Source organism: Ctenocephalides felis, unplaced genomic scaffold (genome assembly GCF_003426905.1).
Source record: "Ctenocephalides felis isolate EL2017-DRISC unplaced genomic scaffold, ASM342690v1 CF-g0.4_SCAFFOLD_01492, whole genome shotgun sequence".
NCBI lineage: Eukaryota > Metazoa > Arthropoda > Insecta > Siphonaptera > Pulicidae > Ctenocephalides > Ctenocephalides felis.
The window spans coordinates 35374314-35399059 of NW_020537646.1; the positions used below are offsets into that span (position 1 = coordinate 35374314).

Consider the following 24746-nt stretch of genomic DNA (forward strand, 5'->3'; position numbering starts at 1 on the left):
TGAAATGACGATTGTTAATGTTCTGGAGATGATAAATTGATTTATTTATAATTAACTTTCCATAGGGTAAGTAATCGCAAAAAAATCGAAAATGAAAATTTTTATATATCTTTTACGTTTCAGAGGTTTCTGAATATGTTGGCATACCTTGGAGAAAATTGATGTATGTGTGTGTGTGTGTGTGTGCGTGCATGTGTGTGTGTTCGGATACAAATTTTCGTCGGGAACACAGATTTCGGGAACACGGATGAAGCAATTTGAATAATTCAAAAAATATTCTAGCCGTTCCGAAGATATGGGGCAAAAAGGGCCAAAAACGGTAACTCAGTTTTTAAGAGATTTGTATAGTTCAAAAAACATTTTACTTGTATTAACAAGATGAAGATTTGATCAAATTTTCATGAAGATAGGTCTAGCGGTTTCAGAGATCTAGTAAAAAAAACTAAAAAAAAATAACATTTGGCGGTCAACAATAATCATTAGACATTAGACATATGCATATCAAATTATCAGATATTTTATTGAGATTTTAACAATAAGTATAAGTTTTGTTTACATTCCTATAGGTTCCGTACCAATGTTTTTCCGTTAGACAGCGACGCGGCGCTTACGCGCTTTATATTTTGTCTCTATGCTGTTAAAGCAGTACGATTGCTTTGAAAAAAAGTTCAGATCTTCCAAAATATATCAAAATGAAGATAACATTTTTTCCAAAAAAAAATTTTTATAAAAAAAATTGTTTAAAATTTTTTTTTTAAAAAAAAATTTTTTTCAAAAAAAAGTTATTTTTTGTCCAATTTAAAATTTCTAAAAAATCTTATTTTTTCGAAGTAAAATTTTTTGCAAAAATGTTAATCGTTTTTAAAAAAATAATAATTTTTGGCACGGGAAGTTCCAGCAATTTGCCTTAAGGCACGATGCCTTAATTGCCTTAAGACAGAATTCCACTTACAGCTAGTTTATATATTGTTCATAAATAAACTTTATCTGTAATTCTAAACAAATAATTCCCATATTAATTAAATGATTGATAGCGCTGGGTCAATCTGATATCTGATATTCTATCATTCAAAACTTATTTATAAAACCTATAATCAATGATTAAATAGAATTGGGAAATTTACATTAACTTATCAAAGATAAATTCTACTGAAACTTTCCATAAGTTATACTTTTAATAAATATGTTCCACAAAATACAAATTTGAATTATTCAGCAATAAACTTTCACAACCCTTTCCACTCGGATGCCGCCGCTACGGCGGTAAAATTCATATAAATCTCGGAATTCGCGAGTGGAAAGGATTAATAAAGAAGAATCCGATAAAAATCAAAAAGTAAAACAATATTAAATATTAAATTAAATTCAATGTTAAATAAATTATATTTAAATATAGAAGATTATCCTGTAAAATATATTGAGTCAAATACCACAAAATTATATAAGTAATTTCTTTAACAAGCTATATTTAAAATATTGGCTAAGAAAGTACAATAAAATTTACAAAATAGTCTGATGAGTGGAATCTGAAATTGCAACATCTTTTAATAAATTTGTATAAGGAAAAGTTTGATAATATAAAAGCAAAGGCAATGCAATTTTTATCGTATTCATTTATATGAAATGAGACGTGGGATATCATTTTATCATTATTATTGATATCATCCAAAAGCAAGCCTATCTAACATTAAGATCATAAGATTTATCGCTTACTAGTGATAATATTTTGACTGCAATCGAGAGTAAAAAAAATATATGAATAAACATTTAGAAATATAACTAGGTTTCAGTTGGAAAAATTGATTAATAATTATCATTATATATTCAATTTGAATCTTATTAACTTCCATTAGGGTAAGTAAAAGTAATTGCAAAACATCGAAAATAATTTTACTGCATATCTTTACGTTTTAAGTTCTGCTGGTCATTTTGGCAAAGTGTATTTGTATGTATGTGTATGTGCGCGCGAATACAAATTTTCGTCGAAGATTTCGGGAACACGGGTCAACCGATTTGAATAATTCAGAAAAACATTCGATTCGTATTGATAAGCAGACGTGCTGATTAGTTTTTGGCAGAAGCAAGTCGAGCGAACAGAGCGTCCAATTTGTATGATTCACAAAACATTTTATTTGTATTGACGAAATGAAGAACTGATGATATTTAGAAACTGACTGTGGAGGCAGGTCTAGCGGTTTCAGATATCCAATAAAAGTGAAAAAAGCCATTTGGCGGATAAAAATGATCACTAAAGATATGCACATCAAATTATCACATATTTTATAAATATTTTAATTGTAAGAACAAATTTTGTTTACGTTTTAATGAGTTTAACGGTTATATTGCGACGCAGAGCCCACGTGGCGCCCACGCGCTTCGATATTTCGTTTCTACGCAGCTAACGCATTGCGATTACTTTGAAAACAAGTTCAAAATTCACAAAAAAATTCAAAGTACAAAAAAAATCTAATTTTTCATTTAATATTTTTCAAAAATTTTACAAATCTCAAAGATTGACATTTTTCAGAGTTCTAAAAGAAAATTGAATCTTTTTTAAAAATTTTAGTTTTTGGTATGGAAAGTTTCAGCAATTTGCCTTAAGGCACGATGCCATGCACCACTATTAATAGCCTCTAAAATTGTATTGTTTTGATTGCTGTTTATAAGATGAATAAAAAAAAATATAATCAATTAGTTTGCCAATACATATTCTGTTACAAAAATTCTGTTATTCTGTTAGTTAAATTGCGATATAATATAATTCATGTTGTTATTGCATATTTAAATATTATACCATAGTCTCATACCACGGATTATATGTAATTAAACTTTTAGTATTAGAATAAGAAATTTTTTCGCTGAATGAAAACTAAGGCTATATATAGTCGAAATGTGTGCATTCAAACGTATAAAGTATTTTTTGTAAGCAGCGATCGTCTGATACGATAAGGATTCTATCAGCAATTGTGATAAATTTCTTCGGTATTTTACAGATGACAACGCAAACAGTTGCCCCATATATTTATGTGATGAATTTTTATTATTACATTTTCGGCAATAGTGATCAATCTCGATTGTTGCAGCAATACCAGGTAACGGCTAATTTTACATGAAAACATATTGCTATTCAGAAAACTTTTATCTCTGCTATATAGGTTATTGTTAATATATATTAATATTTATTTATTGTTGTATGTCGTTTACCTTGAATCAGTGAGCTGTTCAGCCATTTCACATAATAGCTGTTGGGATACAGTATCAGCACTTCGTTACTTGCAATAGACATAGGTAGTAAAAGTGCTGCTCCCACGCTGACTGCAAGCGCGAAGGTGCAGAGCCATAGGCTGATTCTGTACACCGTCGCCTCGCCATCGTCGTCGTAGGCGCAAGTGTAAAAATCATCGCGCTCTTTGCGACGAAACCATCCAATCAGCCAGTACGAAGAGAAATACAGCAGAAGAAAGAGTAATAGAAATATCTGCAAGAAATAAGGAATTTAAGGAAATAAGTTTATTTTTGGATTCTACATAAAATATAACATTGTGTACCAAATGTACAACCGAATTTATTTTCGAACATATGATGAATATATTTCTTTAATAAACATTTCAATCAACCACTAAACACTTATTGCTTGAGCGATTGAGATGACATAAATAAATAAACCAACAGATCAATTGGTGTTCCGTGATATACACGATCCAGTTTATAACGAAGGTCGAATATTTTCAGAGAACTTACTCGACTTATGAATATATTCATTATTAACTGAATAAGAAGTTTATATTATTGCGAGATTTGCAACATAAAATTATGTTTTCTCAGCGTTTCAAGTCACTCTGAATCGAATGAGACCGAATTTGTGAAAAGTATGTGTATCGATTTTTCACCTTTCATCAAGGTTTTCTCAAAAATAGCCAAACCGATTTAAAAATTTAAAAGACATTCGAAAAAAACTTGATAAACATTCTCGTCTGTTAGTCTTTTGATACAATCGTCTGAGCGTTTTTTCATGGGCATTTCATACGATACGAGTATTTGTGCAAATTTAAGAAAATAAGAAATAATAATAATCAAGCAAGCGTGTGTAAGATGATATTTTCCCAAAATTGCGATCAAATCCTAGTCAAGATGAAAATCCGTTTGTTTGAGGGTATTCGTATCGTGCGTAGCGCCCTTTAGAATTAGCCGAAAAGTGCAAAATTTTTCGTCCACGTTTTTTTGTAAAATCTGATCGATTATGAAAATTTAAATACCATTCGAAAGGTATCATTTCGTGCTTATTAGGTTTTGACAATGATTTTCCAGGCCCTCTATACATAATTGATTGTTAAAAAATATGTCGATTTTAATGCAATTTTGTATGGCGATAGAGTACGAAGTCTTAATACATATGCAAACATATTATAGTCCTACAAAAAGTGATTGAAATGAATGAAAATTAACTATTAATGGGCTGAGATTTTGGAATATACTTCGCTTATTTATTAAGCGCGTGTTTTTCAATACATCTGTAGTAAAAAAAATTATACAAAATTGATTAATATGCAATAATTTCTCACATTATATGGCTAAATAGCAATTCGGTATACTTATGCTTAATACTTAATATATTGATATCTTATTGATTAAGTCGATTACATATTTCGAGAAGCCCATGCAAATTGCTTCAACAAATTATCAATTACAACTAGGTACTCCAATAATTCTTAATGTATAATCATTAAGATTTTTGCATTTTTATCATTTTCGGTAAAAAAATACAAAGCGGACGACACTATCTTTTTACCATTACAAAATAAATTCATAGGTTATAGGAATAGAGGTTTGAACATAATGCATTAGCGTGATTTATATATTTGAAAAATTGAAGACATTAAGCATAATTACTAATATTCAAATTTTATTTGAAATTAAAAGCAGTTTATTGAATATCAAATGTTTTAAATTTCAAAATAAATGAATTATATGTAACGATTAGTGTTCTCTTGAGGGTTTCCTCAAATTTCATTAAAATTGCAGAAAATTTTCCTCATAAATATTATCGACTTCTAATATTAGTAATTGCATAAATAATGTAGCTCAATCCATTTAGGATAAGTTGTTTTGTTAAAAGATGAAAAAAAACGATTGAACCTAATTAGTAGTTGCTATCACCAATACTATGTCTTATTCTCGTTTATCAATGCATAATTATGAAGTTGTTTTAAAAATATTCATAATTCATATCACAGAAAACAGATAATTTAATATTCTATATAAACATTTAAGCAAATTAATTACAATAATGTAGATAATCTATCAGTGAATTATTATTATCAAAATAAATAAAACAAACTATTATTAGAAACATAACATAAAACATCGGACTACAAACGGAGTGAAGCGAAGTATCAATCAAACCAATAACCAATCCATTTTCTTGTCATTTCGTAGCCAAGAAAAATAGCAGCGTTTACAGGAAACGCTCTAACTGCAATTAATTGAGCTCCTCGGAAAAGTCCCGTCAGGCCGTCTTGCCTATATGATACTTTAAAACAATGAAAAGTGCCTTTGAACTCGTGTTTGGTATCGGCCTGAATTCTGGTTTTGACCACGTCAAAAGGAATCACAGGTAACCAAGCCACCACACCGGCGGTTCCACCAGCGATACAAGTTTGAAAAGCTGTTCTCGATTTGACGTCCTCTGAAAAGGCTTGAAGAATTTTTTCATAAACTATTACATAAGCGGCACATCCCGGAACGTCCCGCCAACACATGGCGACTAGTCCTTTGAATAGACCCCTGACTCCATCCGTTCTTATTATATCTTTTATTACAACTAAAGCCATCTTTGGCTTTTTTTTATCAGTCTGTTGCCTGATTTTGATCAAATCTACCGGGCAAGCAACAACTGTCTGCCAAAACCCGGCAAAAATCGAAGCAATACTCATATCAATCAGCAGTTGATCCTTGGATTTTCGATCTTCGCCAAGACGTTCCATTGCGCTACCATATAATCCAAAGAATACAGAATTGTTAAACCCTGTATTTAATAAAGGAAAGAAAAATCCGCGATAAAATCCTGGTATATGTTCTTTGCGGTAAAGCTTAATAGTGCTTCTTAAAAATGTTGACCTACTGGCTTGCATTCGCGCCTTGACTGTATCGAATGGCTGACCGACAAAAAGGCCGAATCCGCCAGCAACCGTGCCGGCGATAAATTCGGTCAAGTTGAAAAAATCTAAACCTGGAATGTCCATTGTAGAACAGGATGTTCGAAGCTATTTTTTCGTACATGGCTCGTAATTGATAAATGAACGATAACTTCTATGTTCAATTGCCGTGCATTGTTATTGCTATCTGTAATTTATTCACCAACGGCGTGTCGCACCCATGATTTGCTTGAATTCCATCAATATATCTTTGTTGCGCCCATGTAGTGCTTGACTGATGAAACACATCCGTCTGGTTATAATGCAATTACTGTGATGCAATTTCCTATATAAATAGATCGACTGTTGCTTTTCTTATTGAGAATTGAATTGAAATGCAGTTGAACTAATTGACAGAAAATTTTGAATTATTTTGTATTTAATTTGTCATTTTGACAAAACATTTGTCAAAAATAAAGTGTGTTTGATAATACTTTAGAACCGATTATCCCATAAATTCCTAGCAGAAAAACCAAAATGCGAACAAAATTTAAAGAGAAATTATGTGTACAATTAAAGTAATACTCCCAGTCAACAAGAAATAGTAGAAATATCATTTGTATATCAATTTTTCTGGACTAATTTCTTTACCGTACTTTATACCATTATACCATTGAATCTTAATAAATAATTATCTTCTATATATATAAAAATAAGTCGTGTTTTCCATCCTGACGAAATAACTCCAGAACGCACGAACCGATTTCGACAATTTTGCATTCGTTGGAAAGGTCTCGGGCTCCGCAAGGTTTATAGCTAAGAAAATAAAAGCACCGTAATTAAAAATTCGAGTAATAAAAATAATCAACAATTATTTTAAATAATTTCAAATAGATTATCTTCTTCTTCTATATATATAAAAATAAGTCGGGTTTTCTTTCCTGATCAAATTTTTCCTTTTCAAATATAAAACAAACAAAAAATTTCTTCATCTTTCTCACGAAACCATCTGGTGGCGAAACGGAGTTCGTCGGGTTTGCTAGTCTATATATAACATTCATTAGTTTTTTAATTATTAATAATTCGTATTTGTGTTCTAATTTTGATGAGATAATAAAGCTTTCACGGTTTATAACTAAGGAACAGATTCTGTCGCATAACAGAAACATTTTATGGCAAGGTCTTGCTACGCTCCAACTCCCATACATTATGCTACTGAATCATACTGAATACCGTCGAAATGTCATGTATTTGCTGTGCATTCAGGCATTTTACACATAAACTGCAACGCCACTCGTATGTTATGGAGCTGAGTCAGAAAGACCCTGTTATCTAAGATCATTTTTTGGACATTTGTGCGACTTCTAGGTTAGTTTTCCTATCTGACAACCTAAGAAATATGCCTGACTGCACAGTAACCACATGGCTTTTGTCAATATTTTGTATGAAAAGTTCTTCATAACACGGCCTTGCCATAACATTTTTCTGTTATGCGACAGAATCGGTCTCTTAGTCTTTAGAATAGCACACAATTCAATTTAATAGAAATGCGACAGAATTGATTCCTTAGTCTTTAGAATAACATCCAATTCAATTTAATAGAAATCCTGGAACATTCGTATCCTAATCATACACGGTTTATGGCAATAAGTTGTAACAATTGGTTTTTAATTGATGATCACATTAAAATATTAGTATTACAAAATTCTAATAATAAAAATATATCAAATATAGATAGGCTAACTATTGCACGGCTTTCTAAAGAACCACACATTTAAGAAGTATTATGAAAAGCTCACAGAACTTTCAAATTCTGATAGTTGTTCAAAGAAAAATATAATGATGTAATAAATAAAGTATTTCCTTAAAATTATTAAATTAATATTGTTGGAGTATTTTGTCTGTATTTAAATCACATTGTTTAATATGGATAAAAAATAATATAATAAGAATTCGGTCGTTTTAATTCGAAACAGAAGTCAGACGGTTTTCTTCATTTTAATGTGGTTCAGAAAATCGAATAACTCGCATGATTCAAACAAAAAATTCGCATTCAATAACAAATCGACTTAATAAATAGAAAATTCATATAAATAATAGCCATTATTTAAAATTTCAATATTCGGATGATTAGTTTCATTTTAATATGAATCAGAAATCGAATGACTCGCATGATTCAAATAACATTTGCATTCAATAACAAATCACTTAAAATATGCAACAAAAAGCAAATAACGACATAGGAAAAATTCTTATAAATATCAATATAAATTAAAATTTTGAATATTATTTCAAATTTCAACTTTTAATGATAAAACTGAAGTAGTATGTGACTCGAAACTAATACAATTTAATAAGACCAATTTTATTCTCATATTGTAACATCAAATAGTAAAAACATGCGTAATAGTATTTCGGTTCTATCAATATTCATAAAAAATAAACCATACAAATAACAAATTGATTTCTTATCAAGATCGGCAAAATTTACATGCATAATATACGAATTAATGGTATAACTAAGTTGACGTGATTGGATTATTTGATAAGAAATAAAGCATAAAAACATAACAAACGTATAATAAAAATATTCATATCGTTCGTTGATAAATTAAACAAACAAGCCATCTATTGTTTTAATACGCAAGTCCATTGTTTTATTCAAAAGCCAAAATGCACGTGACGAAATAAGAAATTGCTAAACTAATTGAAATTATAAAAGATTAGGCCATACATTATGAATATAATGAATACATTTATTTAATAGATACTACTCGTCTTTTAAATGCGATTTTTCAAAAATCATTATCTAGCTATTTATCATAAAACATGGTTAGGATGACTACATGTCATTTAAATTGGGATAACATGATCAAAGAGAACACAATATAAATTACTGATTTTAAATCAATATGTAACATACTTATAAAAAATTAATAGTTTTCTAACTTTTTAAACTATCTCAAAAAATCATACCATCAATCTCAGTGTCGCACATTTGACCTCTCAAAATATGCAATCTACTTTACCATGTTAAGTTTGTCTAAATCATTATCTTGAAGAAAAAAGTATAAAATTCTTACTTTCCAAATGAAGTCAATTAAATATTAACATATTTAGAAACTTATTGACAATTGCCATATAACTTCAGCATATAGATGACCAATAATTCAGTATATACAAGGTACGTCTGTATGCAGTAGGATTTTGTTGAAAGAAGTACCAAACCTGAGTGTTTAATTTAAGCAATTACCAGTTTTTATAGAACTTTAAAAAAATAAAATTTGGTGATAAACAATAATGAATAAAAAAAACAATTTACAGAAAAAAAATTACATTTTACGACCATTTAGTACTATATACAGTACTAAAGCATATTTTCTACAGCGGTAATATTCTGTATGAATGAAAAAACAATCACGATCATTAAATCCATGTTTTTGATTCAACATAATTGCATTTGCTTTTATATACGCATTTGCTCTTTATTTTGCTGGTATCACCAAGTCTCTATCATAAGGAATTGGATGTTTTTTGAATCATTCAAATCGGATGCACTGTTTTCTCAAAAACTTAATTTCCATTTCCAGCACTCTTTGCTTCATATCTCCGAAACGGCTGAACCAACTTTTGCCAAAAACTAATCAGCACGCCTCCTTATGAGTAGGAATTGAATATTTTAAATACATATACACACTATACACACATATACACATAAAAAAATCAAGTTAAGAATGATAACATTCTAGATCCTCCCCCCACAAAGTAATGCCTAAGGCGGTTTCCGTGGGGATCAGAGGCAAGGGCAAAGCGAAGGTTAGAGTCGGTATTATACCAGGGCGGTATTGAGTCCGACATACCCAGACAAAACACCAGTCTGGGGTGCATAAAAGCATTTCCTTCGCTATACCAAAAAAAAACACATACACATCCATTTTTTGTAAGGTAAGACAAAATGTTCAGAAAACTCTCAAACGTGAAGATATGCACAAATTTTCATGTATGATTTTTAATATAACTTACACTACGGAAAGTTAAAAAATTATTATTTAATTAATAAAGCTTATTTATATTGCATTATTCTAAATCATTATACACACACTTGTATACATATATGCATATTAAACATATGCATACTATCGCACATAGAGGCATGAAATTAGTTTAAAATTGATTGATTATAGATAGACTTTAAAAATTTCTACACTATCGATTAACGATACTTGATTACATATATGATTTCAAACAAAGTCAAAAAATACCAATAATTAACCAACGCACACATAATTCAACAAAAAAATACAAATTAAACTCTTGTTTACTTTATATTTACTACGACCGTGGCCGAGTTTGAAATTTAATTTTTGCTTTGTTTTAAATACGAATATTTTCATTAAAACAACAATGAGCAAAAATCAGGCCAACACTTTGTCATTTCATAACGCTGGATGAACAATGATTACAAAGAGGAAGTATGCAAATAGTTTAACAAATAAAATATAGACGTATGAAAAGTATGTAAATATAAATAAATTGAAAGATATGATGACAATAATTTGAATGAGACTTATATTTTCATTAAAGCGTTTATAGTATTATATCAAAGATTTCAAATGAAATCTATATATCAAACGCAATATTTTCATTGTCAGTAACTTCTAAATATTTCAACTTATATAATTAATTTTCAATAATGCGCCGCAATCAAGGTATACTAATTATAAGAAATAATAAATATTAAGAAATAATTAAATCAGGTATAAACTGTTATTATGAATTTTCAAGAAAGCATCCAAACATTATTTGATTTTATTTTTATACTGATAAATTTTATGGAATTGAACGAATTTAGATATATCTTAAAACTATGAGTTGTATTTATCTTCCCGTAGAGTAAATTATAGTTATCGCAAAAAAATCGAAAATATTTTTTTTTATATAACTTTACGAGTCAAAACATTTCTGAATATTTTGTTATACATTAAAAAAAAGATGTATATATGTGTGTGTGTGTGTTTATGTATGTGCGGATACAATTTTTCGTCGATGATTTCGAGAACACTGATTCCAGAAACATTCAATTCCTATTGATAAGAAGACGTGCTAATTAGTCTTTGGCCAAGGCAGGTCCAACCGTTTCAAAGATACGAAGCAAAACACAATTCAATAATTCAAAAGACTTTTTACTTGTGTTGACAAAATAAAACACTGATTAAATTTTTAAGAAGTCAGATGTAGAGATTTCATAGACTTAACATTTTGGCATACCTAATAATTAGAAAAAATAGATGTATGTGTGTGTGTGTGTATCGGGATACAAATTTTCGTCGACGATTTCGGGAACACGGTTCAACCAATTTCAATTATTCAAAAAACATTCGATTCCTATTGATAAGGAAACGTGCTGATTAATTTTTGGCAAAGGCAGGTCTAGCCGTTTCCAAAATACGATGCATAAAGTGCCAAAAACGGTAATACAATTTTTAAGAAAACGAAGCGTTCAATTTTAATAATTCAAGAATCATTTTACTTGTATTGACTTGATGAAGAACTGATTAAATTTTTGGGAAGGCAGTTTTAGCGATTTTGGAGATCTAGCAAAAAAAGTAAAAAAAGCCATTTGGCGGCCAAAATGATCATTAGACATATGAACATCAAATTCTCAAATATTTTATAGAGATTTTAATAATACCTACAATTTTTGGTTACATTTCTATGGGTTCCGTAACTCTCTATGCAGCTAAAGCAGTGCGATCGCTTTGAAAAAAAAGTTCAAAATTTCGAAAATATTTCAAAATAAAGAAAACATTTTTTTTCAAAAAGTCTTTTTCCAAAAAAGTCAATTTTTTCCAAAAATTTAAAATTTCTCAAGAATCTAATTTTTCAAAACTTAAAAAAAATATTCTTTTTCAAGAAAATATTTTTTAGTACGCGAAGTTCCAGCAATATGCTTTAAGGCACAATGCCATACATCACTAGTTTTAATTTTGAATTCACGTTTTCGCAAAACCTCTCTGCAATTTATATGACAGTTTCTGTGATTCTGTCCTATCTTATTATTCTCAGAATATCCAGGTGCAATACTACAAAAGCCGAGTTTTAAACATAACATTTCTTCGAACATCTGCCTTACAACCGCTACCGTTACATCAATGTATCTGTAAGAAACCTAATAAAAATACCAATTGGCACATCATATGATCACTGCGTTCCAGCTAAATTTAAAAAAATAAACTCGCAGTTTATTTATCCATCTCTGTCATGGTTTCAATCAATGCCGAATGGCCACGTACTTTAATATGTCTAATGTAATTACGAGGTTGCGGCTCTATACGCGAAATAAACAAAACGGCAGTTGCGCAAATACGTAAAACGTGCGAATTTTTAATGCGAAACGCAAAATGTGTGATACAAAGAATAAGAATCTTAACACTTGACATAAGGCACCATAGCCTAATAATAAAAACTAACAGAAATGAGATATTTGCGCTATTCTGTACTAACACAGTAACTAAATGTGATTTTGAGAACAGTCTATTTAAAATACCTGATAATTACAAAAAAAAAAAATTCAACTTCCCGTAGGGTAAGTTATAGTAATCGCAAAAAAATCGATATTCAAAATTTTTATATATTTTTACGTTTCAAAGGTTTTCGAACATTTTGGCATACCTTAGAAAAAATGGATGTGCCAAAAACGGTAAGTCAGTTTTTAAGAGTACGAAGCGTCCGATTTTAATAATTCAAAAAACTTTTCACTTATATTGACAAAATGAAGAACTGATTAAGTTTTTGGGAAGGCAGGTCCAGCGGTTATGGACTCTCAATAAAAATAAGTTAAATAACGCCATTTGGCGGTCAAAAATATTTATTAGACATATGTATATCAAATTATCAGATATTTTCTAGAGAATTTAATAATGTGTACAAATTTTGTGTAAATTTTTTTGGGTTCCGGCAATTTGCCTTAAGGCACGATGTCATGCACCCCACTAGTTTTATGTCTTTTTCATGTGCAATCTGATGATGACTGAAATTAAGAATTTGTTAATTCCCGAATGTTTTCGTCAAAAAATCCGATTCGCTAAATTTATGATTACTCGATGTTTCTAATCATTCTGCAGCGATTGACACCCAATTTCGAAAAAGAATATGTAGATGTGTAAACGGCCGGGCCGTTTCTTCGTAATTAAATATTGAAAACAAACTTGGATAATTTTAACGAAATATTTTATGATGATTGAGATCATGGTCATACTAAACATACGATAAGCGATTTAATTTTGAAAATTCATCAAAGTTTCCTGAAATATGATAGCCCAAATTTGTGTCAAAAGGCGCTTTTGTAATGTGATGAATCAAAATTCCAATTTCGTCGATAAATTTAAATTTTGAGCTCTTGGATTAAACTCGTTAAGGTTTGTGAGAAGATCGGCCAAGCCATTTCTTTGGAATCAGCAAAATAGTGCTTTTGTAATTTTAATGAATAAACAGTTAAAAATTTGATCTAAATAGTTAAATCTCATATTCGGTTGATTATGCTAAATGCCTATTATATCAAGTTGAATTTGTTTTGTTGGATTGTTAAGTAGGTAGGATCAAAGGAAATGATTGTTCAATAAGTTAATTAATCAATGTTAATCGATGTAATATTATATTATATTATATTATATTATATTATATATATTTTATATATTATATTATATTATATTATATATATATATATATATATATATATATGTATGTATATTCATGCTATATAACACCTTTATTAATCAGATACATTTATGATACGATTGTAATTAGGCAATTTCTGACGTAATCTTGTGCTATTTTACCATCATTTCTTAAAACAAATATTTTTATAAAAAAATATTCAAATACACTAATGTAATGCAATGTCAATATCAAGATAATTATATTCTAAATATTAAACTGGATATTTTGACAAATTATCATTAATATTTTAAGTTTCAACTATGATTTATGGCCTTGTAAAATGTATGACGAAAATTCCTACGTAGCATTTAGTACAATTATAAGTAAGCAAGATTGGAAGTTGTGTTAAAAGTATTCAAATAATCTAATAAAATTCAATATCAACATCCTGTTAATCATATTCATACTATTGAACTGGATATACAAATATTTTTAAAAATTATCAATGCTTTATTAACTTCTCTATGGTAAGTTATTATAATCGTCCAAAAATAAAAATTGAAATTTTTTGCATATTTTCACGATTTGAAGATTTCTGAACTTTTTGGCATGCCTGATTAATTTTTGGCATAAGTCGGTCCAGCCATTTTGGAGTTACGGAGCAAAGTATGCAGAAAATAAAAATCGAGTTTTTAAGAGAACAGAGCATCCGATTCGAATGATTCAAAGAACATTCAATTCGTAATGATGGGGATAAGTGGTTTTTGTCAAAGGCAGGTCCAGCCGTTTCGCAGATACGGAGTAAAATGTGCAACAAATGGCAGTTTTTTAGAGAAATAAGCATCCGAAGAAGCATTTGAATGATTCAAATACTTTCTGCTTATATTGGCGAAGCGATTGCATTTGGGAAAAGAAATATAAATTATTGTTTTGTTTTAATATCAAAAATGATTCAGATTTTCAAAATTTTAACTCGGTACGGGAATTGCAATTTTCCTCAAAGCACGATGCCATACACCACTAGTTTTTTTTATTTTCGACGATGATTTGTGGCCTTGTAAAATGTAAGGTGGATATTCCTAGATAACTCAATGTTATTATTATAATTATCCATGTGTCTGAAATATTTTCTGTTTTTATAATCGCTTGGAACAAAATAAAAATGAAAGAAGTCTATTTCAATGTAATTAGTTCTTTTTTTGACGACTTTATAAACATAAACAAGCACTTAGAGGTTGTGGGGCCTAGACAATATAATGGTCATGGTTTAAATACTGGTCAAGGTTACCGACAAACAAAGTATGTTACATATATAAAATCATTAATGATAAAATTTAAGTAATACATATATAGAAAATAGCATTTTGACCATTGCACGAAATATTTAAAAACTGTGAAAAACATTTGAAAAATGCAAAAAATATTTAAATTGATACATTAGAAGCGAAATATGTTGAGGACCTGGTAAGTAATATAAAACGTTGTTCAGTAGTTATAATAGTTTAAAAGTTAGTGCTTTTTTAATTACATACTCATTTACTTATGCTAGTTCAAGACAAGTTAATTGCTTGCAGTATAACTCTACTATCCCGTTGATAGTAATTATTAGTCATGTTCTGTTTGTCCATGTATTTACGTAGAAAGTGGTAACGAAGAAAATAAATATAGACACATGTACTTGTGTTTTTTTAAAAAAGTAATTGCGATGCAACAATAACATGGGTTCATTATGCTTGAAATGATAATAAGCGTGTGATAAATTTAAAACATTCACTTACGAATTTACATATGCAGACGCTTGTAGAATGTGTACTAGAATTTCAATGCAATTCAACGAAGTTGCACTTCGATGTATTATTATTCTCAGGCATGATTTTTTATTATCATTTGTATGCCATCAACAACATTTCAAACATTCTTTAAAAATATATTGAGCAACATGACGATGAGAAAAAAATTAATATGAAAACCATATAAAGATTTCGCGTTTTTGAAATCCACTTGAACATTTATTGCATACAATTAAATAATAATCTCGCGCAAAGCAAATACCGATAAAAAAATGATGTAATTTAAATGGCAAATATAATTTTTATTCAATTGTATTGAGCTCTGAAGTAAGGTTTTTGGCCTTGCAATCACCAGGTTCTAAGTTAAATTCACCCTGATAAAAAGCAGTAGCTGTATCAATTTTCATTTCAAAATATATCGATATAAATTTTGAAAGAAAATAGTCTTATGGAGCATAGCTGCGTATAAATTCGAAATTTATTCAATTGAGCAAATCATAGAGAGCAAATAAATTCTAGTCTCTCATTATTAAGCATAACACTGGTACTTCATGTTAGATTATTTTAATTTAATTTTTCATTATTTAAAATATCTAAAATTGCATCGTGAGGGCCATAGTGCATGAGTTCATCTATAATTTCCCATCGTGTATCAGATCGTCGTTTTAAAGTTAAATTTAAAACATATTGTCCAAGATTAGTAAAGTATGCAAAGAAATTATATATTTTTTGAATGGTATTGAAAAAACTGAATTATATATTGTATAATTCTGAGCTTGATGTCAATATATGTATTAAAAAAGTCTAATAATCGGGAATTTAAAACTATGCTTACCGAACATATTAATACTTTAAAGCACAATATAGACTTTTTTCCCAAATATGCTACATTTTGAAGAAAATTCATACAAAAGAGGAATTTGTGATTAATCTTACTTAACCATTCATAATGATAGGATAATTAATAAAAGGAATGAACTCAACATGCTGTGCGACACAAATATCCTTTATTTAGATAGTATTTGCAAATTTCTTACAATAAAAATGGATATACTCACAACTAACTAGTTCCATATATGTTACAATCCTGGTAAAAATATATTTTTTTAATCTTTTCTTTATTATGTCTCCAACTATAGTGTACAGATCACACATATATTTCACACTTACTCTTGTAAAGTATTGTTATAATTACTCTAGTTTAATGTTTAAATTAGTGTTTAGTGTAGTGCACTACCGTATCCTTCATTCCACGGATTATTGTATTTCCATTTTTAACACTTAAGATTAGCAAATTTTTACTAAAAATTACTTTTCAATCTCAATTGTTTTAGTTTTTAAATTTGACTAAAATTAAAACTATAGCCAAAACGTATGGGTTTTAAAAAAAATTATTAAAAAAATGTTTTTTTTTATTGTTTTGCCCTATTATTAAACTTTGTTAATTTATATATATATATATATATATATATATATGTGTGTGTGTATGAGTAAATATACAAATAGCAAAGAGAACAAAACCTTGGGTTACCTTCTACTATCGAATAACATCACAAGAGCTCATACAACACATGAGCATAGTTTTAATTGCTGTACAAAATGAATAAATAATTAATTAAATAAATAGTTCTTTGCTCTGTTATATCATTATATTGAACAAATCTTATATCGGTAATAACAAAATTTCAATAGATAATATAAGTCATCTTTGGAAATAACCAATGTGCATTTCTAGTTTACTGTTTGAATAGTTACAGTTATACCACGCTCACCGCACATAATCGAATCTATAAATTTACCGTATTGTTTCAAAGCTAATTAACTAATCATTACAAACCAACGAAAACGTTACAAATAGTAATATATTAGTAAAAAACTTTAAAACTAAGTTTTGCCGTATTTTGATTCATCTTCCACGGCTTAGTTGTTAGAACATTAACCTTCCAACCAAAAGGTTCCAGTTTTGATACCCGCCTCGGATAGTCTGATGTCAAGTAGTAGTGACATTGGTTTTTACTTTAAAATATAGTTAGCAATATGTTTCCAAGTAAAAATAGCCCGTCCTCAGCAATAGTGCGCCCAATTAAAAGTCTTGAGTATTACAAAATTCTAGCAATAATTTATATAAAATAGCGATAAGCGAACCATTGGGATGCTTTCTAATAAGCATCCTAGTTAAGCAGCATTATCACAACAGTTCTAGTAGTTGTCCAAACAAATAAGTAAAACGGCTTTCCAAGGTTCCCGACGTTCTTGTTTCTATGTAATTAATTTTAGATCATTATTTCAAAAGAGTAAAAAAAAATTGCAAAATAATATTGTTCTTCAAAATTTTACTGAATCATTAGAAATTAAACATCAGTATAAAGTAGTAACATTGTATACTTATATGATTGTGAATTGGATGTAACTGGCGGCTCCATGATTTTTGAGACCAATAAAATAATAAAAAAATATTAAGTCAATTTTTAATTGTATCACCATTTAATAAGTTTACGCATTCATGTCTGATTAGTGTCTTGTCTAGAAAGTTCATTGGTCTCTGCACGCACAGGAAGATATTCTGGTTTCACTGCATGCACAAGAGCAATAAATATAGTATGGAATGAAAGACACGAAATTACACCTCGCACAGCAAGTTGAAAATTCTTCAAATACTCGGAAGAAAATGGCAAACCTCGACTTCAATAAGACAGAATACAGACAAACTTGATATACTAGATTGGTAGAATTAATAGATACAGCTACCTGATATGTAATCGATATCCCCATATAATGTTATATATGTATATATATATATATATATATATATATATATATATATATATATATATATATACTATACATATGAGATGTGCGTCAAAATTCTATCTTCATATGAAGGTTTTTATATAGGCTATTTTTACAGCAACTTAAAACTGCGGTCTATTTTAAAATACCAACGTGAAATTGAGCAATGAAAATTGTGTGCAAAAACCAAAAACTGATTCTCTCGACAAACTTCAAACTTCTGTAATCACATATATCTTACAATCTACGATTCCATAATTATAAGATGAGACTCTATATAGATTATATTTGCATCATTCGGTTTCAAATTATGGTAGATACCAATCTTCAAATATAACCTATAATAGTTTATTTGGGGAGCGTCCATTAATCACGTGATCGATTTTTAGAGGATTTTTGGACCCCTCTCTCCTCGGTAATAAGTGTGGTATTCAAAATTATCTCCCCTGTCCCATCAAACATAATGTGTATTTTTTATAAGCCCCAGAAAAAAATATAATTATTTTTATTTTTATTTTTTGAAAATGTTTGAATTTTTTTGAAAAAATTCAGATAAAAATAAATACACGTGATATCTTACCATACACCTCTCCCACATTATATTTCGTAATTTTTTGTCAAGCCTACTCTCCCCCTAAAAACCTCATGTGATTAATGGACGCCCCCTTGAATAAACAATTTTTTTTCATTTTTTTAATTTTATTTTCATTCTGCAATCTATAAAAATAATTACATTTATCAGAGAATGCTGACAAGTTGTTTACAATTGATTATCTACAAATTAGTAGAGTTAATATAAAAAAAACTAAAGACAAATACGGAGAAAAAAAATAATTATAATAATATTGGATAAACAATATTAACCTTACATCATTTATAATTTAAATTTAATATATGTATATACATCTGATTTTGATAGCTACATCTTATTATAAATTATCTGTTAAACCATTTAAATCGATAATTCGTTTTATATTGAGCAAATATGTTGAAATCGTAAAATCCATTTAAAAATAAACAAAAAACCACTTGGAAACAGCTCATAAAGTGTATGTGATGTAAATATATTAGATGTATTGCTTTTCCAAAATTAATCTAAGAAGGAGGTGTCCATTAATCTCGTGATCGATTTTTCGAGGATTTTTGGACCTCCCTCCCCCTTGGTGATACGTGTGGTAATCAAAATTGCCCCCCCCTCTGCCCCAACACACATTACGTGTATTTATAGATACGAGAAAAAATTATAAAATTTTTGATATTTTTTGAAAATGTTTGATTTTTTTTAATTCAGGTAAAAATAAACACATGTGATATCTTACCATACACCTCCCCCCACATTATATTTCGTAATTTTTTGTCAAACCCACCCTCCCCCTAAAAACCTCATGTGATTAATGGACGCTCTTCTTGAATAAACAATGTTAACCTTACATTATTTGTAATTTAAATTTAATATATGTATATAGATATATCTGCTTTGATATTGATAGAGATTGAAAGATCTTATTTTAAATCGTCATCTGGATCTGTTAAACCATTTAAATCGATAATTCGTTTTAGATTGAGCAAATATTTTTAAACCGTTAAATCCATTTAAAAATAAACAAAAAAAACACTAGAAGACAGCTCAAAAAGTGTATGTGATGTAATTATACTCGGTGTATTGCATTTCCAAATAAATCTAATAATCGTAAATAAAAGATTAGGTTTTTAATAGATATAAAAATATCGAAATAAATAATGGCTTTTTCAACGACTTCTCAACAAATGAATCTAATATTTCTCAGTAAGTAACTACAATTAGGTAGCATGATTTGTACAGTATTTGATTTTAATCATTTTGCACAATATAATATGAAAAACGATATTTTAATGATTAAATGATTTATGTGATATTGGTGTTTCACAAAAAAGATGACAACTGTGCATATGGGGATTGTGGAGTTAAATTATTTACCAACAACAAGTAAGCTCGCTGACTTTTATAACAATATAGTAAACTGTTGTAAAAGAGTTTAATCTATTCATACACGCATATTATCATAAAGTTACAAAGTTCTTTATCAGAAAACAAAGACCTTTAGTTGGTGAATAAAACACAAAAAAATGTCATTGTCCCATAAGTATAAGTGAGTTATATTTTCATTAAAGATATCACCTTTGTTAAAAAGGATTAAAAATATCAGAATAATCAATATCAATAACTTATCATCACAGACTTTTTAGATACTCAAACAATATGTGTTATCAGCTGTTCACGTCATAGGCACGCTTGAACTTTGGCCATGCTTATCAGATACGCTAAATGGCTGACATAAATATCTAAATAAATCAACAAAATGTTAAATATGTTACTATATGGTAAAAATATACATTTTTACCTTCGTTTAATTTTTAATTTCTAAACTAATTTTTTATAAATTTCCTTTCGTTGCAAATGTGTAAGTAAAATGAATAGTAAAATACCGCGTAGAGTTATATTTTGGTAAACGTGTACGGACATCGAAAACAGGCCTAAAACGTGAATTAAGCCTTAAGGGGTTAGGGGTACTTAGGGAAAAAATGACAATTTGCAGATTTTTTTTTTATTATTAAATGGCACTGGCGGTCACTAAATTTTTGCAAAAATAAAAGTCCTTCGATCAGGCCCAAGTTTATTATGTATTCTAAAAGCTGTATAAATTTCATTAAACACTACCGAGCGGTTTTAGAGTTACAGTTGTCACCAGTTCAAAAAAACATAGTTTTGAGAAAAACGCGTTTAAAGGTTCACATTGGATTTACGTACAGAAATACAAATTATTGAATTACTTAAACCGAGTCATCTATTTCTGGGCCATATAATAGTTCATCAGTCAATGTGGAAGTTTCCAAAATTTCCATTTGCTGTTGCCTGGCGTCCTGAGTGTTCTCGTTGGCGCGTTGACCTGCCACTATCAAAGGTGCAGCATCCAATTTTTCAGCATGGGAATTATACCCACAATTAAGTCCCAGTGTATCCATAATCAATAATAATGATTATTTATTAGTAGAAATAGTATTCGCTGGTTTTGTGCATATTTTTCACACTAGTTGGTTGAAACTGTCAACTTTTTTCTGATTATGGATTCAATCTTGAACTAGATATCTTGAAAGTAAACTATCATTGCTGAGATCGTCGTAAATCCGTTTAATAGCTTCTAAAACATCAGGAGGTAAGAGAGAAGAATCTTGAGCGCTGGTAAGAGTCCAATAACTCAAAAAGTAATCATCGGATCAACTTGATCAAATTTTCAGAGAATATTTTCAAGATATGTATTACACTTCACGAAAATGCAAAAAAAAAAAAACAAAAATCGATTTTTCAAAAATTTAATTTCAAACCCCTTAATATCAATAGGGGCATTTTACGTGTGTGTTTGAACAATAGTCCTCACATTGTTCGAACCGTCTCTTCTAATTGAAGACATATCATAATAAATGTTAACTTAATTTATTATGCAAATTAAAATAGCACTATTACTTTTTATGTTTTAGATTCAAATATGCTAATTGCCACATATAGATTTTTTCATTCTTTTTACCACACTATTATATGTTATAACACAAATAACGTGTACTTATAAAGGGGCGTCTATTGGCCACGTGATCGGTTTTTTAAGGATTTTTGACCCCCCTCTCCTCCTCGGTGATACGTGGTAATATTCAAAATTACCTCCCTCCCCTACCAAACATCACGTGCATTTTTAGTTACGAGAAAAAATTGTGAAATTTTTTATTTTTCTTGAAAATGATTAGATTTAAAAAAAAAATCCGGTAAAAAATTAATACACGTGATATCTCCCACGTAATACTTTTTCAAACCCGCCCTCCCCCTAAAAACCTCACGTGATTCATGCAATCTGAATTATTATTTAAGGCATTTATTTAGTAAAAGTTTTATTAGTTCTTATAGACTATCTGCTATTTGTAGGTAATCCAACGCTTGTAGTTTTCTAATTGTGATTAAATTTCACAAACTTTAAAGTTTGTATATTTGAACTTCAGTATTAACCTACAATTAACCTACTCAGCCCGCCAGAGGTATTTACACTTCGAAATATATTTATTATCTACATTTTCAAGTGAAAATGAATATCACTGATGCTTGAGGTTGCAGGCAACGCAGAACTTGAACTATGAAACGTGGTTTGCAAGGCCGAGGTATATATATGTACAAAATAGAATAAATTTAATTTATTTATGAACGAAAAAACCAATGTTATATACATATATGATGTATTATTCAATCTCATCATAAAATCATAACCATAAGGGGGCGTCCATTAATCACGTGAGCAAGTTTTTAAGGATTTTTAGACCCCCCCTCCCTCTTGGTGATATTTGGTGATATTCAAAATTACCCCCCCTCCCCCACCAAACATCACGTGTATTTTTAGTTACGTGAAAAAACTGTAAAATTTTTGATTTTTTTTGAAAATGTTTGAACTTTTTTATAAAAAATAGTTTACAAAAATACACGTGATATCTTGCTATACCCCTCCCTCCCCCACGTGATATTTCGTGATTTTTTGACAACCCCCCCCTCCCCCTAAAAACCTCACGTGATTAATGGACGCCCCCTAACATCATGTTTACAATTTATTTTAAGCGGGTTGTCGCGGTTCAGTGAAATAATTTTTGGCCATGCGACCATAGGGTTTTGGGTTCAATACTTACTTCAGCCTGATATCAAGCTGTTCTGATATACGTTTTCACTTCAAAGTATAATCTAAATATGTTTCCAAGTGAAAATAGTAGACATTGCTACAAAAAAATAAAATCATATCATAAGTATTAAATAAATTCTAATGAGCAAAATGATCAACCATTGGGTTGTATTCTAAAAAGCGACGATGTTAACAAGTATATTTATCATAGCAGCTCATAAACGTGTTAAGTTTTGCAGCTAAAAAAATAAGAGAGAAAGGAAATCTTTAAAGTTATAATCGAATAACTCTTCTCGTGTATAATAGCAATTAAATATAACGGTGGCTTATCGATGGAATTATAGAAATTGAAAAAAAATATGGATCAAGCATGCGTGAATTGTTTGTTTGTTTGAAACGATTTATTTATTCAACAATGTGATACATAAGAGTGAGTGAGGAAAAGCTTTGTTTAAGAATAAGATAAGCCAAATGGATTCAGTAATTGATATGTATTTTATCTTTCAACACGAAGCATCCAATACAATCACAAGATGTATAAATTCAAACGACAGTATTATTTGACTGAATATTTCATTATCATTGACTTTCTTTTGAATATTTTACTTAATTTGCGAATCTAAACCAGTTATTGTTTGCACGACAATTAATGCCATAATTTAATTATAATACTTTTAATACATCTATGCCATCAGCTCATATATATTTGTCGTGGCAACTTGACTTCCACTGAATGTATCAGCATCAGAAATTAAGCTGCTTATAATAATACACTCAAAGCCTTAAAAATGCTGAACGCCGCCTATTGCAGTACTCTCTAATTGCATTAATTAGTATTAATGTGATTAAATTAGTGAATTTTTCTTAACCAAGAGTTCAAAAGTTGAAAAACGTTTGACGTCCCACTTTCTTGAAAGTGTTAAGTGGGTTATGACGCATCAATAACATTCTTGTTCTAATGATTGTCAGGAGTTGATTACATAGAACCGGACGTTTACAGATATTATACAAAACAAACTTATACGAATATTTATAAAGAAATAAAATTAAAGACATTTTTAAAATATGTTTGAATGACAAAAAGATGTAGGGGAGACTGGGTACGGTTGTGCCTATACTGGTTTGGAGATAGGGTTCGAAGGGAGAAATATGAAGTATGTTTGTTTGAACAAGTTTCCATTATTGCATTGAGTCAGCGCCCTACATTAACATGATCTGTAGACCGAATTGCTTTTAAAGAGTGAGTTTTTCCGTTAAAATTATTTAAATAATAACTGTAAATTTTGTTTATAGATAGATTACTCTGTTATTTTGCTATAACTTGAACATTAATATAGTAAATTACCAGCAATTAGTTTTTGTTTTATGTGACATGTATATATTGTGGTCCTTTTTGGGTCAAATAATAAATTAATAATAAGTTAATATTTATTAACTAATAAATAGGGCTTGCCCGTAGGTAAGCGGTTAAGAGCGACGGGACTTGTTTTCAGAGGTCCCGGGTTCGATACCCACTTCGAGCAGCCTGTTGTCAGGCAGCAGGGACAACGATTTTCACTTGGAAATATAGATAGCAATATGTTTCCAAGTAAAAATAGCCCTTGCCCGGCATTGCTGCACCAATAAAAAAGTCAGCCCTATTAGATTAATTCTAATAACAAAATCATCAAATATGGATAGATCAG

The 24746-nt window shown here is 29.4% G+C and overlaps 1 protein-coding gene across 1 annotated transcript in view; it reads right to left on the minus strand.

Moving 5' to 3' along the window:
* Positions 1-24746, minus strand: part of LOC113370082 (protein Lilipod) — a 38122-nt gene that overhangs the window by 11976 nt on the left and 1400 nt on the right. Inside the window, exon 2 of the mRNA XM_026610744.1 lies at positions 3205-3478. Coding sequence (XP_026466529.1) covers positions 3205-3478 — 274 coding nt within the window. The remainder of the gene's footprint in view (positions 1-3204; positions 3479-24746) is intronic.